This window comes from Tiliqua scincoides, chromosome 2 (genome assembly GCF_035046505.1).
Source record: "Tiliqua scincoides isolate rTilSci1 chromosome 2, rTilSci1.hap2, whole genome shotgun sequence".
In the NCBI taxonomy this organism is placed as follows: domain Eukaryota; kingdom Metazoa; phylum Chordata; class Lepidosauria; order Squamata; family Scincidae; genus Tiliqua; species Tiliqua scincoides.
Window position 1 is genome coordinate 57,107,001 of NC_089822.1, and position 25,000 is coordinate 57,132,000.

At 41.9% G+C, this 25,000-nt stretch overlaps 1 protein-coding gene across 3 annotated transcripts in view; it reads right to left on the reverse strand.

The window, feature by feature from the left end:
- The window catches only part of FBN2 (fibrillin 2), a 175,185-nt gene that overhangs the window by 43,822 nt on the left and 106,363 nt on the right, over positions 1–25,000 (reverse strand). For all 3 annotated transcript variants that reach the window (XM_066618394.1, XM_066618393.1, XM_066618392.1), the window contains exons 28-41: positions 23,999–24,124; positions 22,693–22,815; positions 20,561–20,686; positions 19,166–19,291; positions 18,062–18,184; positions 16,763–16,885; positions 14,636–14,761; positions 13,530–13,652; positions 12,345–12,467; positions 10,510–10,671; positions 8,276–8,344; positions 7,014–7,139; positions 5,388–5,513; positions 3,111–3,263 (exon numbers count right to left, since the gene is read on the reverse strand). In XM_066618394.1, the coding sequence (XP_066474491.1) occupies positions 3,111–3,263; positions 5,388–5,513; positions 7,014–7,139; positions 8,276–8,344; positions 10,510–10,671; positions 12,345–12,467; positions 13,530–13,652; positions 14,636–14,761; positions 16,763–16,885; positions 18,062–18,184; positions 19,166–19,291; positions 20,561–20,686; positions 22,693–22,815; positions 23,999–24,124 (1,755 nt within the window). The remainder of the gene's footprint in view (positions 1–3,110; positions 3,264–5,387; positions 5,514–7,013; positions 7,140–8,275; positions 8,345–10,509; positions 10,672–12,344; positions 12,468–13,529; positions 13,653–14,635; positions 14,762–16,762; positions 16,886–18,061; positions 18,185–19,165; positions 19,292–20,560; positions 20,687–22,692; positions 22,816–23,998; positions 24,125–25,000) is intronic.

The window sequence follows — 25,000 nt, forward strand, 5'->3', positions numbered from 1 at the left end:
GAATTTCTCAGGACACTTCTGGTGCAAAACAGTGCAAAGGCAGAGTCTTCTGTTCTTCAAAGAGAAAAAGAGAAAGTACTGTGATGAATACATGAAGTAAGGGTTTTCATAGAGAGGAGATGAGGGCTTATATTATTAATTACAAACATTTTGCTAATATGAACGGTACAATTTATGGGAATAGGCTGCCAAGGGATATGCAAGTAAAAAGGGTTGGGAACCACTGCAGGAGAACCATGAATCAAATCCGCCTTTAAGGTGTCTGGAATGTTAAGCCAGAAGCTCTACATATAACATACAACTTATAACACATAACTGGGAGTGTGCAATTCAAATCACAGCAGAGAGAAGAGTAAGTGCAGCTGCATATAGTTGCAACCCTTTTTACTCAGAAGTAGATCCACTGCTTTCCATGGGTGTTATTCTTAAGTAATGGTGCACTGAACTTTAGTCTGGGACTTTGTTTCAAATGGAAAGGAGGATGACAACCTGGTGTTGAAAAAAACAGACCTCTGCCGAATGCAAGCATTTGCAAAATGGAACAAGGTTGAGCCCTTTTCTCTGGAGGAGAATAAAAGTTTAACTTTGGCTGGAATTTCCCAGGGAGGTTACCATAGAAATTAAGAGTCCCCTAATGATCTCTGTATTGCTTCTAATTATCAAGTGGTGCCTGCCATTTGAAAGGCAACTGCTTGATAGGAAACTTCTCTAGAGCTGAAAAGCTCTGCCCTCTGATCGACCTAAAGGTGATAATTTAAGCTTGATTACTTGGCAAAAATTTTTCGTCCTGTAGCGGGTATCTACTGTAAGTCATTCAGGGTGAATCAGGGCCCATTCCAGACCTGTGCATGCCAGCTGACCACCAGCATGCACTGTTGCAAACGTGCCACAAGGCACATTTGCGAGCCCTTATCGCGGGCCCAGGGCTGGAGCTAGCCCAGCGTGAGCGCATGCTGGGCCAGCTCCGGTACTGGGCCCGGGTTCTGCTGCCCAGTGGTTGCCCAGACCGCCTGGTGGTGGAGAGGTAAGTGGGAGTGTGTGGGAAGCAGTGAAGCACAGGGAGGAGGTGTGGGGGGAGGGAGCGGGACGAGAGGAGGGCGGGACCAGGGGAGCTCAGCTTCACCAAATCCTGAGGTCCACGTGAGACCATATGGTCTGACACGGGACTTTCTGATTCTACAGCAGCTCCAGAGGAGCCACTGGCATCTGCCTGGTTGCATAATGGATACCTCGGCAGCCATTTTGGCACCACGGCAGTCCTGTATATTGGGCAGCTCAGGATTGGAGTCTTATATTCGACAATCAGACTTTCTTCACTTTTAGATGACTCACTGCACAATCATATGCATGTTTACTCAGGCATAAATCCCACTCTATGTTTTATTTTCTAAGTCTAACTCTGTGGTAAAACAGTGAAATACTGTTTAATGCAGGTTGTGGAGTTGTTTTTTTTGTTAATTGTTGATTTTATTTTTATTGGGTTTTATTGTGTGTTGTGAGTCACCTAGAGTGCTTCCCTTGCAAGAGGCAAAATGCAAGATAAAAACATTGTTAAATAAACAGTAATGCTGTGTGATCTGAATATTTCAAGAATTGCTTTCCCCATATAAGCCTGCCCAAGAACTATGTTCCTGTTCTGAGACCCACAGGCTGAATAGCAGGTGGATACATCAGGGCCTATTGGATTGTGGCACTATAAATCTAGAAATGCTTCTCAAGACAGGTATGTCTGGTCCTGCTGCTGCTTGTTTTTAAACTAGCAGTAGTGATTTTATTCCAGTAGGTTTTCTCAAAATACTGTTTATAAAAAGGATGTTTAATCTGTTTTAATTGGCAGATTTGTGTGGGCAAAGGCAATCTTTCAAAGATCCAGGCCACAAGCCATGTAGGGAATTAAAGGTCATAATTGGGTCTGGAAATGTACTGGTAGCCAGTGAAGTTGTCAAAACCCTGGCATAATGTTTTCAGACCCCAAAAGAACTTTAGCCACTGCATTTTGTACTAGCTAAAGCTTCCAGAGCTCTTCAAGCAGTTGCAGACCTGCATTAAGTCTGATGGGGCAAAAGCCCTGGGCGCAATCCGCTAGGATCCCACGGCAGCCTCTCTGAGGCTCCCAGTGAGGTTGGAAACTGCTTCTGGTTTTCTGGAAGCACAGTTTAAAGCGTTGGGGAATCTCAGAGAGGCTTCCCTGACCAAGTGGAGATCACGTAAGGTTCCGTGAACCTCAGGTGAGTGGGGGGGTGGCAGCAACAGCCCACGGGGGGGCACCATCACGGACCTTTGCCCCAGACTCTGTGGAGGTCCGCCACTGTCTTCAAGGTTTCTCCCTTGTAGAGTACAAAATAGGACCAAACTGCAGTGGGAGGCAGGGGTTGAAAACTGATGGAAACTTTCCCCCCTTTTCATTAAAAGCTGGGGGGATGGCAGGGTCAGGATTGGAACCATAGAAGAGCAAAATACTAAAACTCCTCACCCGCCCCCCACCATAGGTTTGGCTCAGTTCACTACCACCCCACCACTCTTTACTAGTTACTAAACTTACTAAAATTCCAGAAACCCAGGATCCTATTATGCATTTAAGGAAACATCTAGCTTGGCACCAAAAGTCAGAAATGTGCATCTAAGTTAGTTGGTTTTGGAAAGAAATGATATAAGTTGCATTGCATGGGGAAACTGCTAAGCAGATACAATTAAGAATGGAGTAAGAGATGAAAGGATTAAACAGATGCTGGTTGTTAGCTTAAAACTACAGCCCCCTCCCCCCTGGCCACTTTTGGTTTAAAAGAAAAGGGGGGGGAGAACAAGCAACGTTTCATCGTGTGGAGTGACAGCCACAGTGCCACTAAAATGAGTAAGATTAAAGTCTGAAATAGAAACAATAAAACCAATATTTTGTTGCTGCTGTCCTGAAATCTGCATTTATTCATACTGCTGGAATCTGCGATTCATACTTCATACTCTCTTTTTTAACTTGACGGACAACAGAACTATTTGAACATATAATGTAGGCTCTTTTGGAATATTTCCATAGAATCATTACCTCAGTGCATTTTTAAAAATTTATTTTGCTTGGAATATATACCACAGCCTCTGTTAAGAGCAGCTTGTACCTGTTCCTGGAGTTGGACATGGCTCACAAGGCTTGTTCCAGGCTTTCCCAACATTATAGGTGCAGCAACACATCCTCTTTGTCACATTAAAGGGCAGTTCATTATCGCAGGATGTCCCATTGTAACTTCTATAGCAAAAGCTCTTCCTCATATCTACAAGTGTAGAAATGTCATGCTTTAAACTTTTTGTTAAAGTTGTCCACATGTAGCACATGCAGTTCAATTAAATCTTGAACTACTAACTTATTCCATCCGACACATTCCATATAAAGAAACCTAGAAGCTGCCTATACCAATCACATTTACTACTGAGAAACTTCCTGCTCAGAGAAACCACTACACTCTGGGGTTTATCCATGAAAACTGGGATAAAAATTAGATCAGTGGTAAACTCAGACTCTTCTCTCCACCCATGTCATCACTAAAAGTGGGGACTTGGTTCACTGAATTACCACAAGAAAAACTGTATTACAGGATGACGATGGAGGAATGCAGATGCTGGGATTAATAGAACCCAGTTCTTTAGTTGGACAGGAACTAACCACCCAAAGCTCTGAAGAAGCATGCTTATGACATCAAATAGGGAAGGGATAAAGAAAATGCACCATTGGGTGTAGGAGGAAAATGTTTATCATGAAGTCTGTTAAATCAGTTTTCATCCAGTGATGCTGTGGTTTTAAAACTGTGCCTTGCACACTATCACATAGCCTGATCCTAACTAGGATCAGGCTGACATGTAGAGCCATTTGCAACAGTGGAAAGGCTTTCTGCAGTTTACCAGTTTCGTGCTGTGTACAACATAGGCGGTCATTTTCTGCACCCTGCCGCAAGCAGTGGCGAACCTGCCATTCATTTGATGGGGCAAATGCCCCAGGAGCGGCACCTCATGCACCTTTAGGACCCCACAAAGCCTCTCTGAGGCTCCCAAAGGGGTTGGAAACTGTGCTTCCGGTTTGCCAGAAGCACGGCTGAAAGCATTGGGGAACCTTCAGGAGACTTCCCCAACACATCCTGTAGATGAGCAAGGTACTGTGCGCTCCAAGTAAGTGGGTAGGGGTGAATTTGTGCATGGGGGGGAGGGTGGTATCCCGCAGGGGGGCACCATTGCAGACCTTTGCCCCGTGGCACGGGAGGTCCTCTACTGGCTGCAAGAAGTGCCAGAGCTGGAAGAAGAGTTCCAGATTCTGTGTGCCCGCCATTACAGGTAAGCTACTGGTGGAGACAGGAGCTGGGTGGAACAGGGCAAGGAGAAGGGGGAACAGGAATAAGCTGGGCAAATTGGCCGTGGGTCTCAGTGGGAGAAGTTCCACCAATATCCTAACCCCTGTCCCTGACACATCCCTTTCCTCTGTTTGAACTAGTGCCAGCTAAACAGCAGGTTCGAACAGACCACTGGAATCTATGCGAGAGTGGAGGAGGGTAAGTGAAACATTCTTTACCTTCCCTCTCCACCCCCACATTGTCTTTGCTTGCTTGCAGGATGGAGCAGACCCTGTCTGTGCAGTCAAGCCCTGCGGGTAGCGTTTACAGCCCAATCCTATCCAACTTTCCAGAACTGGTGCAAACCCAATGCAATCCCAGGGTAAGGGAACAAATGTTCCCATACCTTAAGGAGCCCTCTGTGACTGCAACCCCAACACAGGAAGCGGTGCATACCCCATAGGCACAGCAGCACCGGCACTGGAAAATTGGATAGGATTGGGCCCTTAGTTAAGATTGGGCTGACAGTCTCCAAAGCAATTTGAATAATCACAGGTGTAGAAAATATTTTTCCTAATTTGACTTAAATATTTTTAAAATTATTGCATTAGTGAATGTTTTATATTTGTTATGAGGCACCTTAAGTGGCACATGGAGGAAAAGAAGCCTACAAAGTAAAAAAACAAGACAGGCATTATCCATTATGGTCCCAGTAGTACAGCTATGGGGGGGAAGCACTAAGTTTTGCAGGGCGCCTCAACACACCATGTAAGCGGCCCCTTCCCTTCACCGTCAGAACCATTCACATACAACTAACATAGATGCAACTAATGTAGCCTGAAGTATGTTTTCAGCTACTTTGATGAAAATGCATTTTTATTCAAATTAATTTAACTAGCTTTGGTCATATCAGATATTCCACTAGCCATCTCATCACAAAAGGTACTTCCGTGAATACTTTACATGTTCCTAAGGGTGCCTGCATGTGCGAAACTAAAATGGCCTTAAAGATTTTTAGGCTGGTAGTTGGGCTCGAAACTCTTCTCATTATAGTTGCATGCAGAGGAATTAACATACCCATACAGTTGTGACCTCCATTCACTTGCATGTACTCTGGAGGGCAAATGCAGGTGTAGTTCCCTAAGGTGTTATAGCATGTCCCGGGACCACAAACACCAGGATGTGCAACACACTCATCAATATCTGGAAAGCAACAAAGTCAAAGTACAAGAAACAAACTTTAAATAAATAATATGCAAATTAAGCTACCTGTATACAGAGGTTTCTCAGTTAGGAAAAAGGGAGCAAGCAATATCACTGCTTTTCATTGAAAACTGAACAGCTTCTTGCCTTTTATGGAGGAAAGCTTTCATGAGAAAGTTATGTTGCAATCCTATGCACATCCACCTAGAAGTAAAACCCACTGTGTTCAATGGAGCTTACTCCCACGACAGTATGCATAGAATCGGGTCTTTAATCTCTTACAAAGTTGTTAGGTTTCCTGAGAGTAATGGGCAGCCCAATCCTGAGCTCCCATGGCACGCAGCTTCGGCAGTACCGAAATCAGCTGCCACCGCATCCTGTGCACCATGGTCAACTGCAGGTGGCACCTCAGGCGAAAGGGACTTTCGTCCCTTTCTCATGGGTAAGGGAAATAGCTCCGCAATGGGTAAAGCGTTCATGTAGGGCACTGAGCCCCACACAAAGACAGGATCCAGTGGACATGTTCCCTCCCCGTTCCCTCCCCCTGGCATGCCTCCCGCCCACTCTCTCCCTGCCTCCCACCTCCCCGTCACGCTTCCTCCCCACCTTCTCTCTGCCCTCCGCCTGCCTCCCCGCTCCCTGGAATGCCTCCTCCCTGCCTACCCCTTACTGTGCTGCAGCTTGGCGATCTGTGCAACCACCAAGCAATGGAGGCTGGGCCCCCGCCCGGTGTTAGCCTAGCGCTGGCCAGCACTGGGCTAGCACGGGCACCTGCCCGGCAGTAAGGCTCATATATGTACCTTATGGCACGTTTGTGACAGTGCACACTGGTGGTAAGCCGGTGCACACTATTCAGGATTGGGCTCTAAGGCTGCAATTCTATGCACACTTTCCTGGGAGTACGTCCCACTGAATTCAATGAGAATTACTTCTAAGTACATATGCATAGGATTGTGCATTAAAGTTTAGATCCTATACATGCTTACCTAGAAGCCGCACTGAACAGAGTGAGATTTTCTTCTGAGTAAACAAGTTTAGGATTGCACTGTTAGTAAATAAAACATCATTATAAAATATAACAAATAAGACCAAATACTGTACTTATTCAAGCATCACTCTACCATACTGTCATTATATAATATACATAAATCAACTGTAAAACTTTTGACACTTTATTTATGTATCTTATGCATTTGATTGATTAGGGCTGAAACCCTATAAGTTAACTTGGAAATAATTTTCACTTGAATCAATAAGACTGGCATTCAAGCATATATGTTTAGGATAGGATGTAAGGGAGACAGGCTCAATTATTTGTAATTTATATCATACTCTATGAGTATAGAGTAAGAACTAACTCCCCAGGCCTGAACTTGACAACTTGACATCAGCTGTTTACATAACACTCTGCCTCAGGAGAAGAAGAAAAATATCTGCAGGGCAGAATATTGTTTGAGAAAAAACACACACACTGCTGTGAGGAAAAATAAGAATTTTCACCTTCACAGATACGAGTTTCTTCACTGAGGTAGTACCCATGGGGACATTCACACTGGAAGCTGCCAAAAGTATTGATGCAGTTTCCACCTTGGCAGAGACCAGGCAATTCTTGACATTCATCAATGTCTGTAAGGAGAGAGAAGGTCATGTTTTCTGGTTGTTGTTACAAGACTACAGCAGACTACTTGAATAGAATAATCAAGTGAGGAGTAACTTTGGCTTATATTTTTATTCCTAAATCTGCATACTTTACTATGACACAGATCTGAGCTTGAACACAAATCAAGGTATGATTCAGCCAACACACTTTTAACTCCCATTGATTTCAGTAGGAAAGATTTCAATACATATTCAATTCTCCCATTGAAGTCCATGCATTTTAAAAATGCTTAACTATTGTTGAATCGAATCCACTGCTTTTGGCAAGTAACTCACACTTTTTGGTATATATTCAAGTGTGGTACCATAAGGTGCAGGCTTAGAAGGTTAGCCTGGTTCATAACTCTACTTCAAGTTAATTTTCTTAGTGGTAGAAGGTCGCTAAAAGACTGAAAATCAGCCATTTAAATAAGTTACTATACACACACACAGAAAGTTGAATAAAAGAAAATGTTCACTGTCAACACTTCTTCTCTGGTCATTATTATTATTCATTTCATGACATGACTATTTCTGAAAATAATTTTGTCATGGGGAGCACCAAAAATTTATGCACTCCGGGTGCCAAATGACCTTGGAATGCCACAATATGTAGCTCCTTTCTCTTCCTTATTCATATCACCACTCTAAATCTACATTTACTTTCACACTAATGCAGATATCTGCATAAGTCACAACAATGGAATTGTTGGTAGAATTAAGAACTACCCCATACTTTTTGGATTTTTGGCAAGGGCTCAAAACATATCTGTTTCATCTGGTGTTTGGGTGATGGATTGATATCTGCCTCTGTGCCTCTGTAGTAGTGTTTTGGTTTTGCTGGCTCTTTCTGGTCCAAACAGTTGCCACTTCCATGGTTTTATCGTTTTCATTAATATTTTACTGGTTTTTAATAAATATTGTACATTTTATTGAAGAACTCTGTAAGCTGCCTTGGGCATTTGCTTCACCATAGGAAAGGCTGGATATAAATTTTAAATAACATAAATATGCAGAGAAAGTGAACCTCTGTAACACTGTCTCCCAATTGTAGACATTTTTCCAAAATGTGCACTTCTATGTAACAAAAAAGTCACAGACCACATTCTAAAGGATGAACTTACCTTCTAAGATAATAGTTATGGGATTAGGTCTGAAACCTTCACCCCCTGGACAGAGTGTGCTGTATTCACCTAGAGAACAAGGGCACATCCAAGCACAAAACAAAAGGCAGTGAGAAGATAAAAATATAAATGGTTTCATGTGAATTACCTTGGGGGGAGGGGCTTTGGTGAGTCAAATACATAATTTCTGAGAATTTTGCTACTCGAGACTCATTTGAATATTATTCAATATCTGAAAATTATTATGATAAATATAGCACCATCAGTGTACATGTCATTTTACATAGTGTAAAAGAACAGGTATCTGCCCCCAAGGGGCTTACAGTTCAGATATAAACTGTGTCTTTATTGTAGAGGACCTGTTCACACTGATACACAAACGAAGCCTTTAAAAAGACTTATCAAAACGTTTTCAGGAAGGTTGCATCAAGGATTTCACTCAGGGCGCAATCCTGAGGTGCTCATGGGCCAGCGCAAGACCCCGCCCAGGGTTGGACGAGTGGGGAGCGGGAGGCGGGACTGGAATCCAGCAGTTATGCCGGATCCCAACACCCATTCCTGGGGAGATTGGAGTGGCGTGTAGCTGCTCCACTCTCCTCGGACTTGCACCACCTCAGGAGGTAGTGCAAGTCCAAGGAGATCCATTGGGGAAAAGGTGCCTTATCCAGGAGTAAGGGGAAAAGTTTCCCCTTGCCGCTGGCTGAGCCGCCTTGGACACCTATCCTATGCTGGATACAGCACAAGCCTCTTGGCTTGCCTGTTCCAGTGCAGGATAGGATTACACCCTCAGTTAGTTCCTATGGGGACACAAGAAAGAGTATAATAATCATATACATAGTATAATAATGACCTGATCCTATGGTTTGCTAGTGCCTGCACAGTGCTGCTGTGCCATTGCTAACCATTATAAAAGCATCATAAAGCACTTTTAAACAACTTGGGTGCAAGGAGCAGTGGTGGGCTTGAGCCATCCCACCAACACCACATTTGGACCTATGGCCACCAAGGCAGGTACGTTCTGTGCCAAATGGAGGAAGGGAGTGTAACAGGTAGAGGGAGAGCAGAATGGAGTCGATCAGGCTCGGGGGGGGGCGGGGGGCGGGGGAAGTTTCAATGAAGAAGTTCTCTGCTATATCCTAGCCCCTGTTGCTGGTGAAGATCTGAGTAGCCCAATTGACCAGGCTGGAGTTCAACAAGGGGTAAGGGAACAAATGTTCCCTTATCCCGAAGATACCTCCAGCCTGCTCAATTTCAGCGGGCAGGATAGAGTGTGGCCCATGTGGCCCCCCCTGCGCCAGCACTGGATATGTTTGAGCTGCCCTTCACATAGCTTTTGAAAGTTCCCCTCTCAAACGAAAAAAAGAAAAGCAAATTAATATAAAACTTATAAATTCCTGTCATCAGTGAAAATCATGGCATCCTTAAATATAAGGGGAGGTATGAACTAATAAGGGGAACAGAGGTAATTTACAACCAAATTCACGATTCATGCTAATGATAGTTAATGATAACTGGTCACAGTTAATGATAACTGGTCACCACAATAATTAAAAAAACATTGCTTTAAAAAAATGTACAATCTCTTCAAATTATAGTTTGCAAGTTCAATTGAAATTAATGGGACCTGTGACCCAATCCTATCTGTGGGGTATGGCATTGGACCATGTGGTCTGTCAGCATATCCCATGGGCCACCCTTGCAGCAGCTTCTTTGCCATTTTGCGGACACTACTGCTGGTGCAATGGTCTCCATGTCTCATTCCATCAGCAGCACTCTAAAGACTTGCTGCTCGCCTCACCCACAAGCACAGCAGCTGTACCAATGTCCAAGGACTGGAGCCCAGGCCTACCAGGCTTCCCAATGCAGAGCCCAAGTCTACCCCTCTGGCAGACCTGGTCACTTGTTTGGTCTGGCACAGGAGGACCACCATAGGAGTGACACCATAAATTATCACACTTGGTGACACCAACCCTAGTGACACCAGTGACACCAGAGGTCAAAAACAAGCCACACACAGCATATGTGTCAAAAATATAGCGAAGGTATTTCCAGATGCAAGGCTTATGTAACACGTGAGAAACCTAGCATTCCGTCCAGTATTGGTGAGAATGTATTGAGAATAGCCACATTAAACAATTTTATCAGTTTTCCTTATGCTATAAGAAAAAGTTTGGTCAGCAGTTTTGTTCATCCCTACATCTGCTACACAGTCATAAAGAGAGTCATTTCCTTACTGCTATTTACAGGTGGACAAGTCTCGCAGGGATTCCCCCAGGCCTTTCCCAGAGAGCAGCAGCAGGAAGAACGACTGACTCCAACGCCAATTTCAGTGTTGCAGGACAAACTTCCATCCCCTCTTGGTCCATATTTTAGATAACAGTTGCCAACTCGATTATCTGTACAAATTGAATGCAAATACAGCTGACTTCATCAGTCATGGTCGTTTAAAGTTGAATCCATAAATACTGTAAGCATAGTAATCTCATGTGTTTTGCCCTAGATGTAGGTTGCAACAACAAAAGCATTCTTAAATAACTGAGTTGTGTAAAGGAAGAATTTGTAAACAAGTCATGGTTGGCTAGCAAGCCTTTATCCATGTAATATGAGATCATAGAACAACATAAAAATAAGCGTTGGAAGAGTCCGAAAGTCTTTTAAACTTAACACACCTCACCCATTCACCTCTCACAGTGCAGGACCATTCATTCTACCAGTTTCCCAAAGATAGCCCTATCCCAGCGGTTCCCAAACTTCTTACCATTACAGCCCACTTTCTCATCTACAGTAGATCCTGGGCCTGCCGCAACCAGGAAGCTGTGAAGTTATATGGGCACCGGAAACTGCTTTCAGGTCATGCTGGCCCGTAACCCACGTCACTGGCTGTATTACATTATGTCACACCCCAGAATGCCTTGTAGGCAGCTTCTGCAAGGCATTCTGGGGCACAATGTAGCCAATGACACCAGTTTCAGGCCAGCACATCCCAAAAGCAGCTTCCAGTAGCGGTTGGCCCACAACCTACTAAAAATCAGGTGGTGAGCCACCAGTAGGTTACAACATACTGGGCTGGCCAAATGTTTTGCTACAAGAAAACAACAAGTACACTGCAGAAAGACATTACAGTCTAAGTAACTACAGAAGATTCATATTATTGATCCAGATCCTAAGTTTTAGGGAAAGGTAACTGACAGCTTCAAAAAGACTGTTGCCAATCTGACAAGGATCAAGCAGATGAATCCTTCACTGCGAAATCTAAAATGAACTGGGTACAACTCCACCTGATTTAACACTCTAATTATGGAAGTTTTTGCTGCAATCAAGTTTTTGCTGCAATAAAGTTTTTGATTGTCCAGAAAACAATCTAAAATCGTACAGAAAAAGAAGAAAATCCTTCAGGATCCTTAAAAGGATATGATGGAGATGTCATAAACCATATAAAGTCCAATTCTGAGTTGCCCGGTGTGCGGGGCTGCAGCGATGCCGAAAATGGCTGCTGCGGCATCCTGCGTGCTCCAGGCCGTCGCCTCTTCCGGAAGAAGGGAACTTTTGTCCCCTTCTCCCAAGTAAAGTTAGTAGCCCTGCAATCGACGACTCAAAGGTCAGTGTAGAATTCAGAGCCTCTGTGTTGCGTGGCTAGTCAGACATGGAGGCTCTGGATCCGGTGGAGTGAAGCTCCACCGATCCCACCACGTGACTGTGAAGCGGCAGAGCTCCGTCGCTCCACCAGCACTAGCCCAGCACTGGGCTATCACCAGCAGATGTGCCTTATGAAATGTTTGCAGAAGTGCATGCCGGTGGTGAGCCAGCGTGCGAAGATTAGGATTGGGACCATAATTCCTAAGATTATTGATTCCACCTGAAACCCATTTCTGTTTTGTTCATGACTTAAATTTTTTCATTGCATTCTCAGTTCATAAGTCACATTAATCTGTACAAAATATGACCTATTTTAGTTAAGCAGTTATCCGAGATTATTCTTACATGACAACTAAATACCTCTGAGCACAATATTCAATATATCTTTTGAGCAGAATGCACAATACTCTAACACATTCTGACCTTTACTTACCAACACAGCCAACTCCTGTTGGGTTTAGCTGGAAGTCTGGAGGGCAGTTACATTCATATCTTCCAGGAGTATTCACACAGAAACCATTAACACAGTTTATAGGATCAGAACACTCATCGATGTCTAGGTAAAAAATATAAATTTGAAAATCTATGAAGTTCAATATTTTAATTAAAGAAAGTGACCTAAAAATTTGCAGTGTTGTTTATAATTGTTTCTAATGAACAAATAAAGGTTTATTTTCAACAAATTTGTCTGGCAACTATTTGCTGCATCCAAACTACACAAAATTATCAGTTTCACCACTAAGGTTATTCCTTAAATTCTTCTGTACTTTCTGGTACATCTTTGCGTTTCTATTTTACAGCTCCAACTATTCTGGAAGCTGTTAATACACTGGAAATAATCCTAAATGAAAAAAATTAGAATTTTTCTTTAAAAAATCCTGATTATTGTTTCATATTTATGCCTCATTCCTTTCCCCCAACATCATACACAATGCAGCCACACTGCTGGAGCATGTGCTGCATGCTATGGTGGAAGGTGGAAAACAAAAAGGCCAAAGAGATTGAGTAAAAATATTAAAAAGTTTTTTACTTATGTCTTTGTAGGCTGCCTGGGCATCAATGGGTCTCCTCAGACTTACACCAGCTATCTTGCTGGGTTCAAGGAGAGGCAGCAGGTATGTCAGTCTAGGACAAACGAGAATAGGATGTGTTGTGTGCTAGCACTGCCAAGATCCCTCCTCCCAACCTCAAATCACCCCCTGCCTGCCCAAATCTCCCTCTTCCATTCACAAACCTCACTACCATCTTTCTGACACAGTTTAATCAGCCGGGGGGGGGGGGGATAAGATTGGGCTCCAAGTTCTATACTTCATACTATACAAAAACTTATTCAGAAAAATACATACTGAACATACTATTGTCACGTGCAAATACCAATGCATTCAATGAAAAATCTGATTAGATTTTATATTTTGTAGATTATGCTTGGGTTCGAGCCTTCATTCCGCAATAACGTTTTTTGGTAATCTTGAGCAACTCCTCCTATCTCAGCCTAAAATATTTCACAGGTTTGTTATGGGAATCATAAATCAATAACTCACTGGAGGGTGCCTCATAGCAAGACTAACAGTCAAATGTTGTGATTAAATATACACTATGCATAATAAATACAACATACCTGTACAATTGCCTCCCGTTCTATCCAATTCATAGCCATCGTCACAAATACAGTGAAACATTCCAGGTAAGTTATTGCAAGTACCAAACACACAGATATTCTGAAAGGCACATTCATCAATATCTGAAAGGATAATACCAAGAATAATTAATCACTATGTTATCAATATGATACTGTACATACATTATTCAAAGTATCTCTAAATAATGTATAGAATACAAACATATATCTGAAAAATCTAATTTTAGGTATGTTATGTTGGGAAAAAGTGGACTGCCTTATAATAACTGAATGTGCGCGAAGAGACCACATACGTGGCAACATAGATTACACATTTATTGTCGCGGACAAGTGGAAGTGTCGGAACAAAGGCAGCAGATAATGAGATTGACTCATTTTGTATTTGCATTTGAGACAGGCTTTCAAAGCACACTAATTCAGAACAGTATAATCCAACTGGACCCTAGAACTGTGAAATAATCTGGACTACAGTCCCATCACAAGTCTAATAACTTTGCTTAAATTTTTGAAGACTGTTGTAAAAACATGCCATTGACCTGTATATAGTCCACATTTTCTCTTACATTTCAGAAGCAAAAACATGATTATGAAACATGATATATTTCAGTTATAGTATTATTAAATAAAGCTGGGTGTAAGTACATTATTTTTCTTTTCTATATGATACTTAAGAGTGCAAACCTCAGCATGTCAATTTAGAAGTTACTCCCATTGTGTTCCATTGTGTTCCACTGTGTTACTCACAAGTGTTTTTAGGATTGCAGACTTACATATCCTTGTCTGCTCAGAAGTAAGTCCCACTGAGTTCAATGGGACTTACTCTTTAGAATTATAGCCTTAATGATAGAAATGATTTTAAAAAATTAATCAAAACACATTTGTAGCATTTTTGGTCCACAGCCATGAAAACATATTTAAAAATTAAGGTAAATGTAATCACAATTTATTTGGTAAAACAATCCTTGTATGGGAAAAAAATTCTGAGTGTCCTACATCTAGACTGAACCCCTACCAGTATTTCTGTGGTTTTCCTCCTGGCATCCAGTCCAAACTCAGAAAAAGAAGTTGGAGTAGTGGTGACTTACCTTGACAAGATCTACTATCTGAAGCTGGAGTGAAGCCCATCTCACACTCACAACGGTATCCACCAGGAATATTCAGGCATTGACCATTTTCACACAGATTAATATTTTCTGCACATTCATCAATATCTGTTGAACAGAGTTGCAGCAGCTATGAAATTTTTATTTCATTTTATTTTTAAAACTTGCAAGCCACCCTTATTTTTAAAACTTGCAAGCCACCCTTCTCTTATGGCAACCAAAGTCCAGACACCCAAAGCAGGGCCTCAGATGATGATCTGAGTGTACAGGGAGGTACATTATACAACAAGGCAGTCCTTCAAATACCTTTAGAGTTCAAAACCAGCATTGCATTCAAAAGCACTCAAAAAGTCAGTGCAGCTGACACAGAACAGAAGTTCTGTGCTCCCAGCTGTCCCAGTTAACAACTTGGCAGCCATACTTTACATGAGCAGAAGCTCCTGGGCTATCTTCAAGAGCAGCTCCTGCAACTGTAATGCGCAAGAACCCTCGAGGAGATAGGGTGTGGTGTCAACAGTGGCCCCTTGCTTCAGCAGGAAAGCATGGGGTTAACACCAGGGCCTTAGATTGCAGTGAGTGTGGTGCACAGCTGCAGCCACTAGAGGCAGCCAGATCATTACAGGATATAAGCAGCATCTGCAGCAAGGAGTTTGTGGGTAGTAGAAGGAAGGAAGGAACAAAAACAAACAAACAAACAACTAATTGATTGACTGGCTGACAAACCAACAGACTGGTGGATGGATTAATGAACTGGTAGATGGATGGACTGGTGGATGGACAATGAACTGGTGGACGGACTTACAGACTAGCTAATGAACTGGCTAATGGACTAACTGACTGCCTGGCAAACTAGCTGAACAAGAGACTGCTGAGTGGTGGAGAGCTGAGGCAGCACTGATGCACTGAGCTGCTGCTTTGAGAACTGGGACCTTGCAGCCCCACAGGGAAGCTACCCACTAGTTATCTTCCCATTGGTGCTGGGGTTCAGCAGTAGATTTATATGCAGCTAGATCTAGCTTGAGCTAGATGTGCTTGAGCCAGGGGGACTAGTTAGCTTAAAATGGGCATTAGGGCAAGTTTAGAATGGGAATTTGGCAAAACAGTTCAGCATAAAGCATATCACACCATTATAATCTAGAGGTGACCAGAGCATGGCTTAGACTCTCCATGAATGGTCATAGTTGACACAACAGTTAAACTGATGACAAGCATTCCTAGATACACCCCAATGCTGTAGTCTCTGGAATTTTGCCACCAAAGGTCCATTTGTTCACTTCCACTCAATTCCCCAAGTTAACTGGTTTGTGAAATATCAGCTGACACAGATCAAAACTTCCACTTCAGCAAAAATGAGGGAAGTGAATTAAAAGCTACTATTTCACTATTTAAATCCTGTATGTGGAAATGACTGCTGTATCCTTTGTACAATTTACATCCTGTTTCCCAAAACTGGAAAGATGTTATGCGTGGATGGAAGGGCCACATAGACTTGATTCAGAGCTTTGATGGAGTTCAGTATATCCAGTTGTTCATAAAATTAGAACTCATAAAATTAAACTCATAGTCTAAAAAAGAGTCAGTGTTTCCTTTTAAAGGCAAAACATCTGACATACATTGTTTTCTGTCTATTAAAATGGGTAGGATATGTCATTTATTTTAAAAAATATTTTAACCTGAATATTTGCAGGTTCCAACCCTATACGGTAGTGAATGGGTAAAAGATGCTGGGTAGCAAAGCTTCTTCTTCAAGAACGCTTATATCCAGAACTAAATGTTTTTGGGGGGGATACACAACCAGCAGCGCTTTTCTGCTTTAGTAACAGGAGTGCAGACTAGAGGCCAAGAAAACAACATATCTGGAAAGAATAGTTGGATGAGCAGGTTCTAGGACACATGGGGCAAAAGTAAAAATACTTGCTAGGCATTTTTCCAAATATGTTTGATAATTGCTGTGAAAAGATCCTAACTATATTTTGAAAGAGAAGAAGAGCTCCCTCATTTTTTTGTTGTTGGTCTTTCTGTGTTGCTGGAGCTCTGAATTTTGCTTCTACAAAAACCAAACAGATGGCATGTAATGCTTTCCAAAAATGTCTTAGATCTCTCTCTTACCGGAACAAGTAAATCCATCTCCAGTAAATCCTTCTGCACAGGTACAGCGATATGATCCAGGTGCATTCACACACTGAGCATTCACACTACACTGGTGTGTTCCATTAGAACATTCATCAAGATCTGCCAGAAAGACAAAGGAATTTGAAAGGGGTGTGTGTGAAATAAAATCCTAGATATGCTCACAAAAGTTGCTATGGGATGTCTGTAAGTAGTAAACATCGCGCTGGTACCCACCAATCAACACATGAGTCAGAGTTATGGATTATAATTGGGCCACATTTATTCAATTAATGCCAATCAATAAGGTACTCAGAGACAGCCCAAAGTCTCCTGACACCTGAGGCAGCAAGCCAAATGCTTCCCCTCTTACCCAATGATATGTCAGCCCCCTTAGCTGATGATGTGCCAGCCTCTGTTTCTCCCACTCTCCAATGTTCTAGCTCAGCAATTTCCCCCTCTTCATATTTCCTCTTCTTCTTCTCTGTCCTCCTCTTCCTTTACCAAACCAGGGAGTGGAGAGAGGAGGAGCAGTGTAGGCAAATAGGTGGATGGAGATGCAAACTCCCTAACAATCTGCTGTCTAAGGCATCCACTTCACCTGGCCTCATGGATCAGCCAGCCCTTAAGGTATTATCAAAACTCTGCAGGGGGTCCTAGCTCCCAAACATTCTTCCCCTCCCTTTAGTGTAGGCACATATCCTAAGCTAGCCAGCAACTGTTGTTCTCTCCACTGAGCAACTGCATCCTAAATCAAAGCAGGGGACCATCTGTTCATGATTTCAGTGCCAACCCCAGAAGGCACTGAGGCAGCTGAACTGCACTGCCTCCCCCCCCCCCCAGCTGAAAAGTCTTTGTGGTCAATTCTACAATTCAACCCTGAGGGGTTACTAGCCAGCATCTCTGTGCAAGATTTTATCATCACAGATTACAAGTCAATACACATAGAAGGAGGTCTCCCCTCCATGTAGGATCCCATCCCTATTTTGGACTTGTTAGCCAGGAGAAAGAGGGAAAAGAATCAAAGAAAACAAAGGTAAAACTAAGCAGGAAAATCAACTAAATCCCAGGTCATTAGAAAGAATCAATCTGGGACAGATCAATCCATTCTCCATGAAAGTCCAACCAGCGTGGTGGCCATGCTTGCTACATGAATGATATTCCAAAGGTTCAGTAATGTCTTTCTGACTCCAAAAACATGTTCAGTTATTGTCAGTTATTGTCTCTAACAAGCAATCAAGTAACTCAAGAACATCTTTTTTGTGAACTGAACAAATATATCAATTTGTTTGTACTCACCAATACATTTAATTCCATTTCCAATCCATCCTTCTTTACAGCTACACCTGAAACTTCCAGGGACATTGAGACATGAGGCATGAAGGTCACAGTTGTGGGCACCAATCTCACACTCATCCACATCTAAGAAAACAGGTTGCACATTAAAAATATGAAAATTAAAATTCTGGATACATTGCTAGTCTTCCTAAGAGAGTCATAATACTATAGTAAGGAGCATGTTGGTAAAGGACAGTATTGAAAATACTTGCTTTTTTTCTTCCAAATGTTTTTGAAAGGTAACAACACAGAATGTACACAAATGACCAAATGCAAATTCATCACAAAGCAATTGTAGTACAATGACAGACAACTTAGAAAATCAGTATCTTTCTGGGGTCACTAACACCCCAATCCTAACTAAATCCCTACATGGCAATGCAGTGGCATCAGTGCACTCTTCCACTGTATCTTGCAGGGGATTTTTGGTTGCTGGAGTTCTCCTTGAGGCAAGTGAACATTTGTCCCTTTGCCCTGGGGCCACTATCAGCCAACTTGGACATGTGCCAGCTCAATTGCTGGAGTAAATCTGCATTGAGCTGGGAAGATCCATGTTGACCTGGGAAGGCTGAAAAGGCCTGAGAAGGAGACCAGGATTTGGCATGTGCCACTTAACCCACTCCCTCCTGGGCCTGATCCACCCTCTTCCCTGCTGTGTCACTGTCCTGCCCATTCCATCCTGTTCAACCCCCTCCCTGCCTCCCTCCAGTCCCCTGCACTGGCTCTCTTGGACTGCAGAACTTTGGCCACCTGCTGCTGCATAGGAGGCTGCTCTGGCCTGCAGCACATGCCAGCAGAGGCTGCTTTCCAACTGCTATGAAGCCACATCCGCAGGCACAATGCTAGTTATGCCAGTGCCCAGTGGAGACAGGATTAGGCCGTATGTGCACTCGGCAAAACAAAAGAACTGAATTGTTATCCCTACGTGCACATTGGTGCAGCTGGATGAAAACCTCTATCTGGAAACCTGAAAAGTACTCAGGAGTATTTCACAATGACAAATGCTAGGTTTGATGAAGTAATTAAAAAAAGAAGAAAGGCACAACTGATCAAAGTTTATCATACCTGTACACCCTGTGGTTCCCTTCTTGACGGAATAACCCAGCTGACAGTGACAAATAAAGGATCCCTTTGTGTTTTCACATTCTCCAAACATACAGATATTCGAATTTAGGTCACATTCATTTACATCTGAAAGTGCATATAGAGCACAGTTATTAAATGCACACTAGTTTTTACTAAGAGTGTAACCATTCAAAACAAATACTTTTATAGAATTATCATAAAATGTATACAAAGTCATTCAGTACGTTATTTCAACTTATTCAATGAGGAATAAACAGGACAAATAGTTCAATATAGCAATAATAAAAGCATCAGTGAAGCATAACACTTGATGGTGCTACAGTTTAATCAACCTTTGAAAAATGTATTCATTTTTCATTTCCATTACATTTTAAAAATCTTACTATCATAGTACAAAAAAGATATATGGAATATATATTACATGGAATAAATAAAAATTATATATTCTTTCTATGCTATGTTGACTAATGGTGTAATGGTCCACTAATGCTATTCTAAAGCAATTTGGTTTTCTGTTATCTTTATTATAATTGGCCTTAATATTCTAACTTATGGATGCTCTCTTTGACAGATTTAAAAAACGTCTGAAGGTGTTGCAAGATCAAAATATGGTACAATAGATCAAAGTATATTTTTAAAAATGTAATGAATAGTGCAATCCTATGCATGTCCACTCAGAAGGAAGTCCCACAGAGTTAAGGTAAATTTATTCCCAGGAAAAAGTGTATAGGATTGCAACCTGATAGTGATGTTTTCCTAAGCAAAATATTTGTGTTTAAATTTTTAATAACGTATTAATTCATTAATAAATTTGCACAAAGGAAGTAAGTTCCACTGGACTCACTTGTCCTAGATCATACTGTATGGGTTAAATGGGAATCTTTTTTTGAACAGCCTCTCTCACACTCTCACCAAATTTTTTCTGTTCTGTCTGACTTCATATTTGTTTGTTTGTTTGCTCTCTCTCTCTCTCTCTCTCTCTCTCTCTCTCTCTCTCTCTTTCTAATCTGCTTCCTTAGCTGTATTATACACTAACTCCAAGTTCTCGTTTGAAACTGAAAATTATTTCCCTCCCCTGCACAAGTAGGAAGTTCCAATACATAGTAATGCCCCTCTAAGAATCTATATTCTCTCCCTTTAAACTTCTCAAGAACAAATTAATTTTTTAGATTCTGCGACTCATGCTGTTTTGGTTTTGTTTGTTAACTTTAGTTCTCTGAATACTTCTAGAGTTCAGTAACTATCCAGAAACCTCTATCTTCTTCAAGGATGGTCCTATTTTGATTACAATCTTGTTGACATGAGAATGAAGACTTTAGAAAATGAGGAATATATGCTCACACATTTTCTGGAATTTAAATCTACATTACTTACCAATACATATTTTCATGTCCATAGAAGCCATGAATCCATCATAACAAAGACAGCGATACTCTCCTGGAATGTTAGTGCACTGCCCACCATCACAGATATCTGGGTTGTTTTCGCATTCATCAATGTCTGGAGGAAAATGACACCACTGTAAAATGTCTAACAGGCACATTTTTTAAAAAAACTCTACACCAGGGGTGTCAAATGTAAGGCCCGGGGGCCAGATGCGGCCCATGGAAACTTTTTATCCGGCCCTCGGGCTCTCAGCTGCTGAAGTGTTACTTCTGAAAGGGCAACCCACGAGATAATTGGGCTCTCCCATAACTTGAAATATGATCAAGATTTGCGTGTTTTCTCTTCTGTCATTTGCAGCTAATGTGTTCCTAAGTGAGAAAAGTGCTTATTTCTGGTTATGACCTATTTAATGACATCACTCACTGCCTAATGACATCACTTCCGGCCCTCAGCAGGCATCTTAAATGCCATTTGGCCCACTGTATGAAAAGAGTTTGACACTCCTGCTCTACACTCTTTAGTCTGATTTCTGGATATGATTTCCAGTGTGATTCTATATATCCATATAGGTACAGTGGCACAAAAAGTGATTTAGGTTTCTGAAAACCACAGCATGATAGAAAGGCAAAAGCGGTATGAAAATCTGGGTTTGTCCTCACCCGATATGTTAAATTTAGAGGGTAGACAGAGTTGCATCAATTAATCAGGTAGTGCTCAAGTCAGAATGCCAATAGAATGGCACATTCATGAGTCAATCTCAAAACTGTCTTCTTCACACCCCTGACATGCTTCCAAAGCCATGTTGTCCTATCAGTGAGTGCATGAGTCTCTGACTAGTAGAGTATGCTAAAGAACACTTCTACAGCAATGCACTGTACAGAAGTGGGTCCCAGAAGAACATCACAATTTTTGTGTTAACATGTGTAATACTTCGTACTCAGCAGTAACATACTGTAGCATTTTAGAACAATAATAATTTCACCAAGGGGAGGACAATTCATATGTAATCTAAAAACCCTAGGTTGATATGATAGGAAAAACATGCCTGCTCTTTCCTCCCTTCCCCTTGTGCACTATGACTCCTTTCTTACCTTGCCTCCATGTATGCATGGAGCCTCTGGCCATTTCCCCTGGCAGCTCTGTAGAAAGTGACTGTGGAGCAATACTTGCACCATCACAATGATAGCAGATTGCTAGATTCACAGCAGTAATTGACCCATAAGCCTGGGCTGTTGATATTCCATCTTATGGACAAACTGTGCCACCGGAACTCATTTTCCAGTGGCACAGCATGATTTACAGCTATTGCAAACTGCCAACAATCCATTTTGCACAGTTGGGCCACTGCCAGAGATGGCTGTGTGCCAGTGGCCAACCTACAATCCCTGGCACAGGCATAGGGGTGGAAGCTGGGGGTGGATGCAATTAGGTAGGGGTGGTGGAATGGGATGGACATTGTGGCAGGAAGAAGGGTGGATCAAAGCCAGGAAGAGGGCAGTATTAGTGGCAGCTGCACTGTCAATATCTTATCCCCCTTCCCAGCCTTGATCTGCCTTCCCAGGTTCACTTAGACTTGTGCCAGCTAAATCATTGTCCAAGTCGAGCCATTTATGTAGCAGGTACTTACACCTGGGCAAAGGAACAAATGTTCCTTTACCTGGAATAGACCTACAAGACTGTGTCCCCTCCCCCCCCCCACAAGGTGCAGCACATGCTCCAGTGGCACTGCTGCATTAGCAGGTGGGAGTTTGATAGTATTGGGCTGTGTGTTATCATCTCAATTATCTCCATATCAGCCCTGTAAGTCTACATTATATTCCCCATATTTCAGATAGAAAGCTGAGCGACAGTAGCATGCCTAACAAAGCAATACTAAATGCTTACTTGGAAGTAAGTGCCACTGTGTTCTTAGGATTATCATTGTTTCAGGACTGCAGCCTAGGAGTACATCATGAACTTATGGCTGAGAGAACATTAAAATCAGACCCTGGACCACAGATAATATTTTATGTCACTGTACCACATTAGTACTTCTTATAATGAGGATCACAGAGGCTTTCTGTGCTTTGTGGCTGCTATTCTGTGGAACTAAATTGAGCTGGTAGTCGTCATTTCCTTACCTGCACAAGTCCTCATATCTGGCATCAGAGCATAACCATCACTGCAAGTGCATTCATAGCTGCCTTCTGAATTAGTGCAGTGGGTGTCACATCCTCCATTCATAATCATACATTCATCAATATCTAGGGAAATAATATTTAGAACAAATTATTACCAATCTTTAGTACTTTGTAAAAAAAAAAGTTCAATATGATTTTATTTAAAAGCTAAATACTGTCTCTTCTTTTTGCCTTCTTTCCTGACTATTAGGAAAGTAAAGCAATGCTTTTAGGAGTTATGAGATTAAAAATCAATCTAGCACAAAATAAAAATGCGAATATAGAAGACAGCCAAACAAATGTAGTAATAACAAGTAATTACAGAATTGTTAGAGTAATATGGTACAACAATTTACAAATAGGTGGATCTTTAAAAATACTGTGATTGAAATGTATGATTATTTATTTATTAAAAACTTCACTTTTCTCTTTATATATGAAGTTCAATATATTTATATATTTTTATTATTATTAAAGTTTTTATTTATTTAAAAACTTGTTTATCTTGCCTCTTACCTTTTCTCTTTATATATAAGTTGCCCAAGACAGTTGACAATGAATCAAAATAATAAGAACACAACAAGAGCCCTGCTGAATCAGGGCAAAGGCCCATCTAGTTCAGCTTCCTGCATTGCAGAGCGGCCCATCAGATGCCTCAGGGAGCATGCAAGACAACAAGACACCTGCATCCTGGTTCCTTTCCCTTGAATACAGTATTCTGAGGTAGCCTACTTCTAAAACCAGGAGGTTGCATATACCCATCATGGCTTGTAACCTGTACCAGAAATATCTCCTTTTAAAGACATCTAGGTCAGGCACAACCACCACATCCTGCGGCTCAGCTCCACCAGATCTTGAGCTCTGCGTCAGGCCTCATGGCTCGACACAGGACTCCTTGATTCTGAGGCAACTCAAGAGCCACCACAGAATTAAGTAGCCCCATTACGGGGCTACTTCCCTTACACCAAGAAGCCACCGCAGGCTACCTGGTGCGTGTTGAATGCCACAGTAGCCGTTTTGGTGCCACAGCAACCTCGCTTACCAGGCAGCTCAGGATTGGGCTGCCCGTTATCCAGGAGCAGTGAAGAATCCAGGTGGACACCCAAAGTGTACATTTGGTCCTGAAGACACAGTGCAACCCCATTAATAGCCCACTATCTGCACTGTAGCTTGTACTTCGTAATTATGAAATCAAGATTCAGAGAAAATAACTGGAAACATGCATATTGGAATAAAACTTATGAGAGTTGAAGTATACAATACTTGCCAATACAGCCTTGTCTATCTGGAGTGGCCTGATACCCAGGATTACAGGAGCACTGATATGTCCCAATCATATTCACACATTTGCCATTTCTGCACAGGTTATCACTCAGAGAACATTCATTAATATCTGAAAATCCAGAAATGCTCTGTTAAATTACTGGGCATTATGGCATCCATTATACAGTATAGAAATGGTGAAAAAGCTAGCAGTGTCATGCAAGTGTGCTCTGATATGGTTCTAACCTCATACCAAATGCTTCCATGTGTCAAAATAATACAGATGTTCACCACATTCGCCTCTCACTATGGGCACCAAACAAGCTATAACTGGGCAACAAACTCCATGTTATATATATCCTAAGCCTCTTATCCAACCCCTAACCTTCAGCCAATCTTTGCATTTTAAAAATTAAAAAGCACACCTAATATAAATATACAAATATTGAGATAGGAATGTCCAGGATGAAAAAGACAGGACACAAAAAGAAGGGATGCAAATACCAAGACACATTTGACAGGGACCCAGTTGCCCAGGATACAATGGTCCTGTCACTTTTTACTTCTCTAATTTTACCAGAGTGGTAATGTTACAACAAAAGGAGAGGCAGTCATACCACTCTTCTGAGGTCAAAACTGATCCTGACGTAAACTAAGATGCAAACAGCTACAGGCATAAATGGACCTGCATTTATCCAACACAGTATCCAACCACCTATGAAACCAGTGGCAAATTCTATGTGAAAGGCCCTCACCTTCTACTGAAAATGGTTGTAGTTTGAGTATAGCTAAGGTCTGAACAATGTACTTATGTAAACTACTTTTTTCTTAACTTTAACCCATTTCTGCCCGGTCTAAAAGTGTACGCATGAATTATGGTACTAATTTGATTGTCTGGTCAGTGGTGTTGCCAGCGCAGGCACCACCCAGGCTGGTGCCACCTTGCGCACCATGCAACGTTCCCAAGTACTTGAGTGATTCAGCAGTGGCATGATGAAGTCATTGC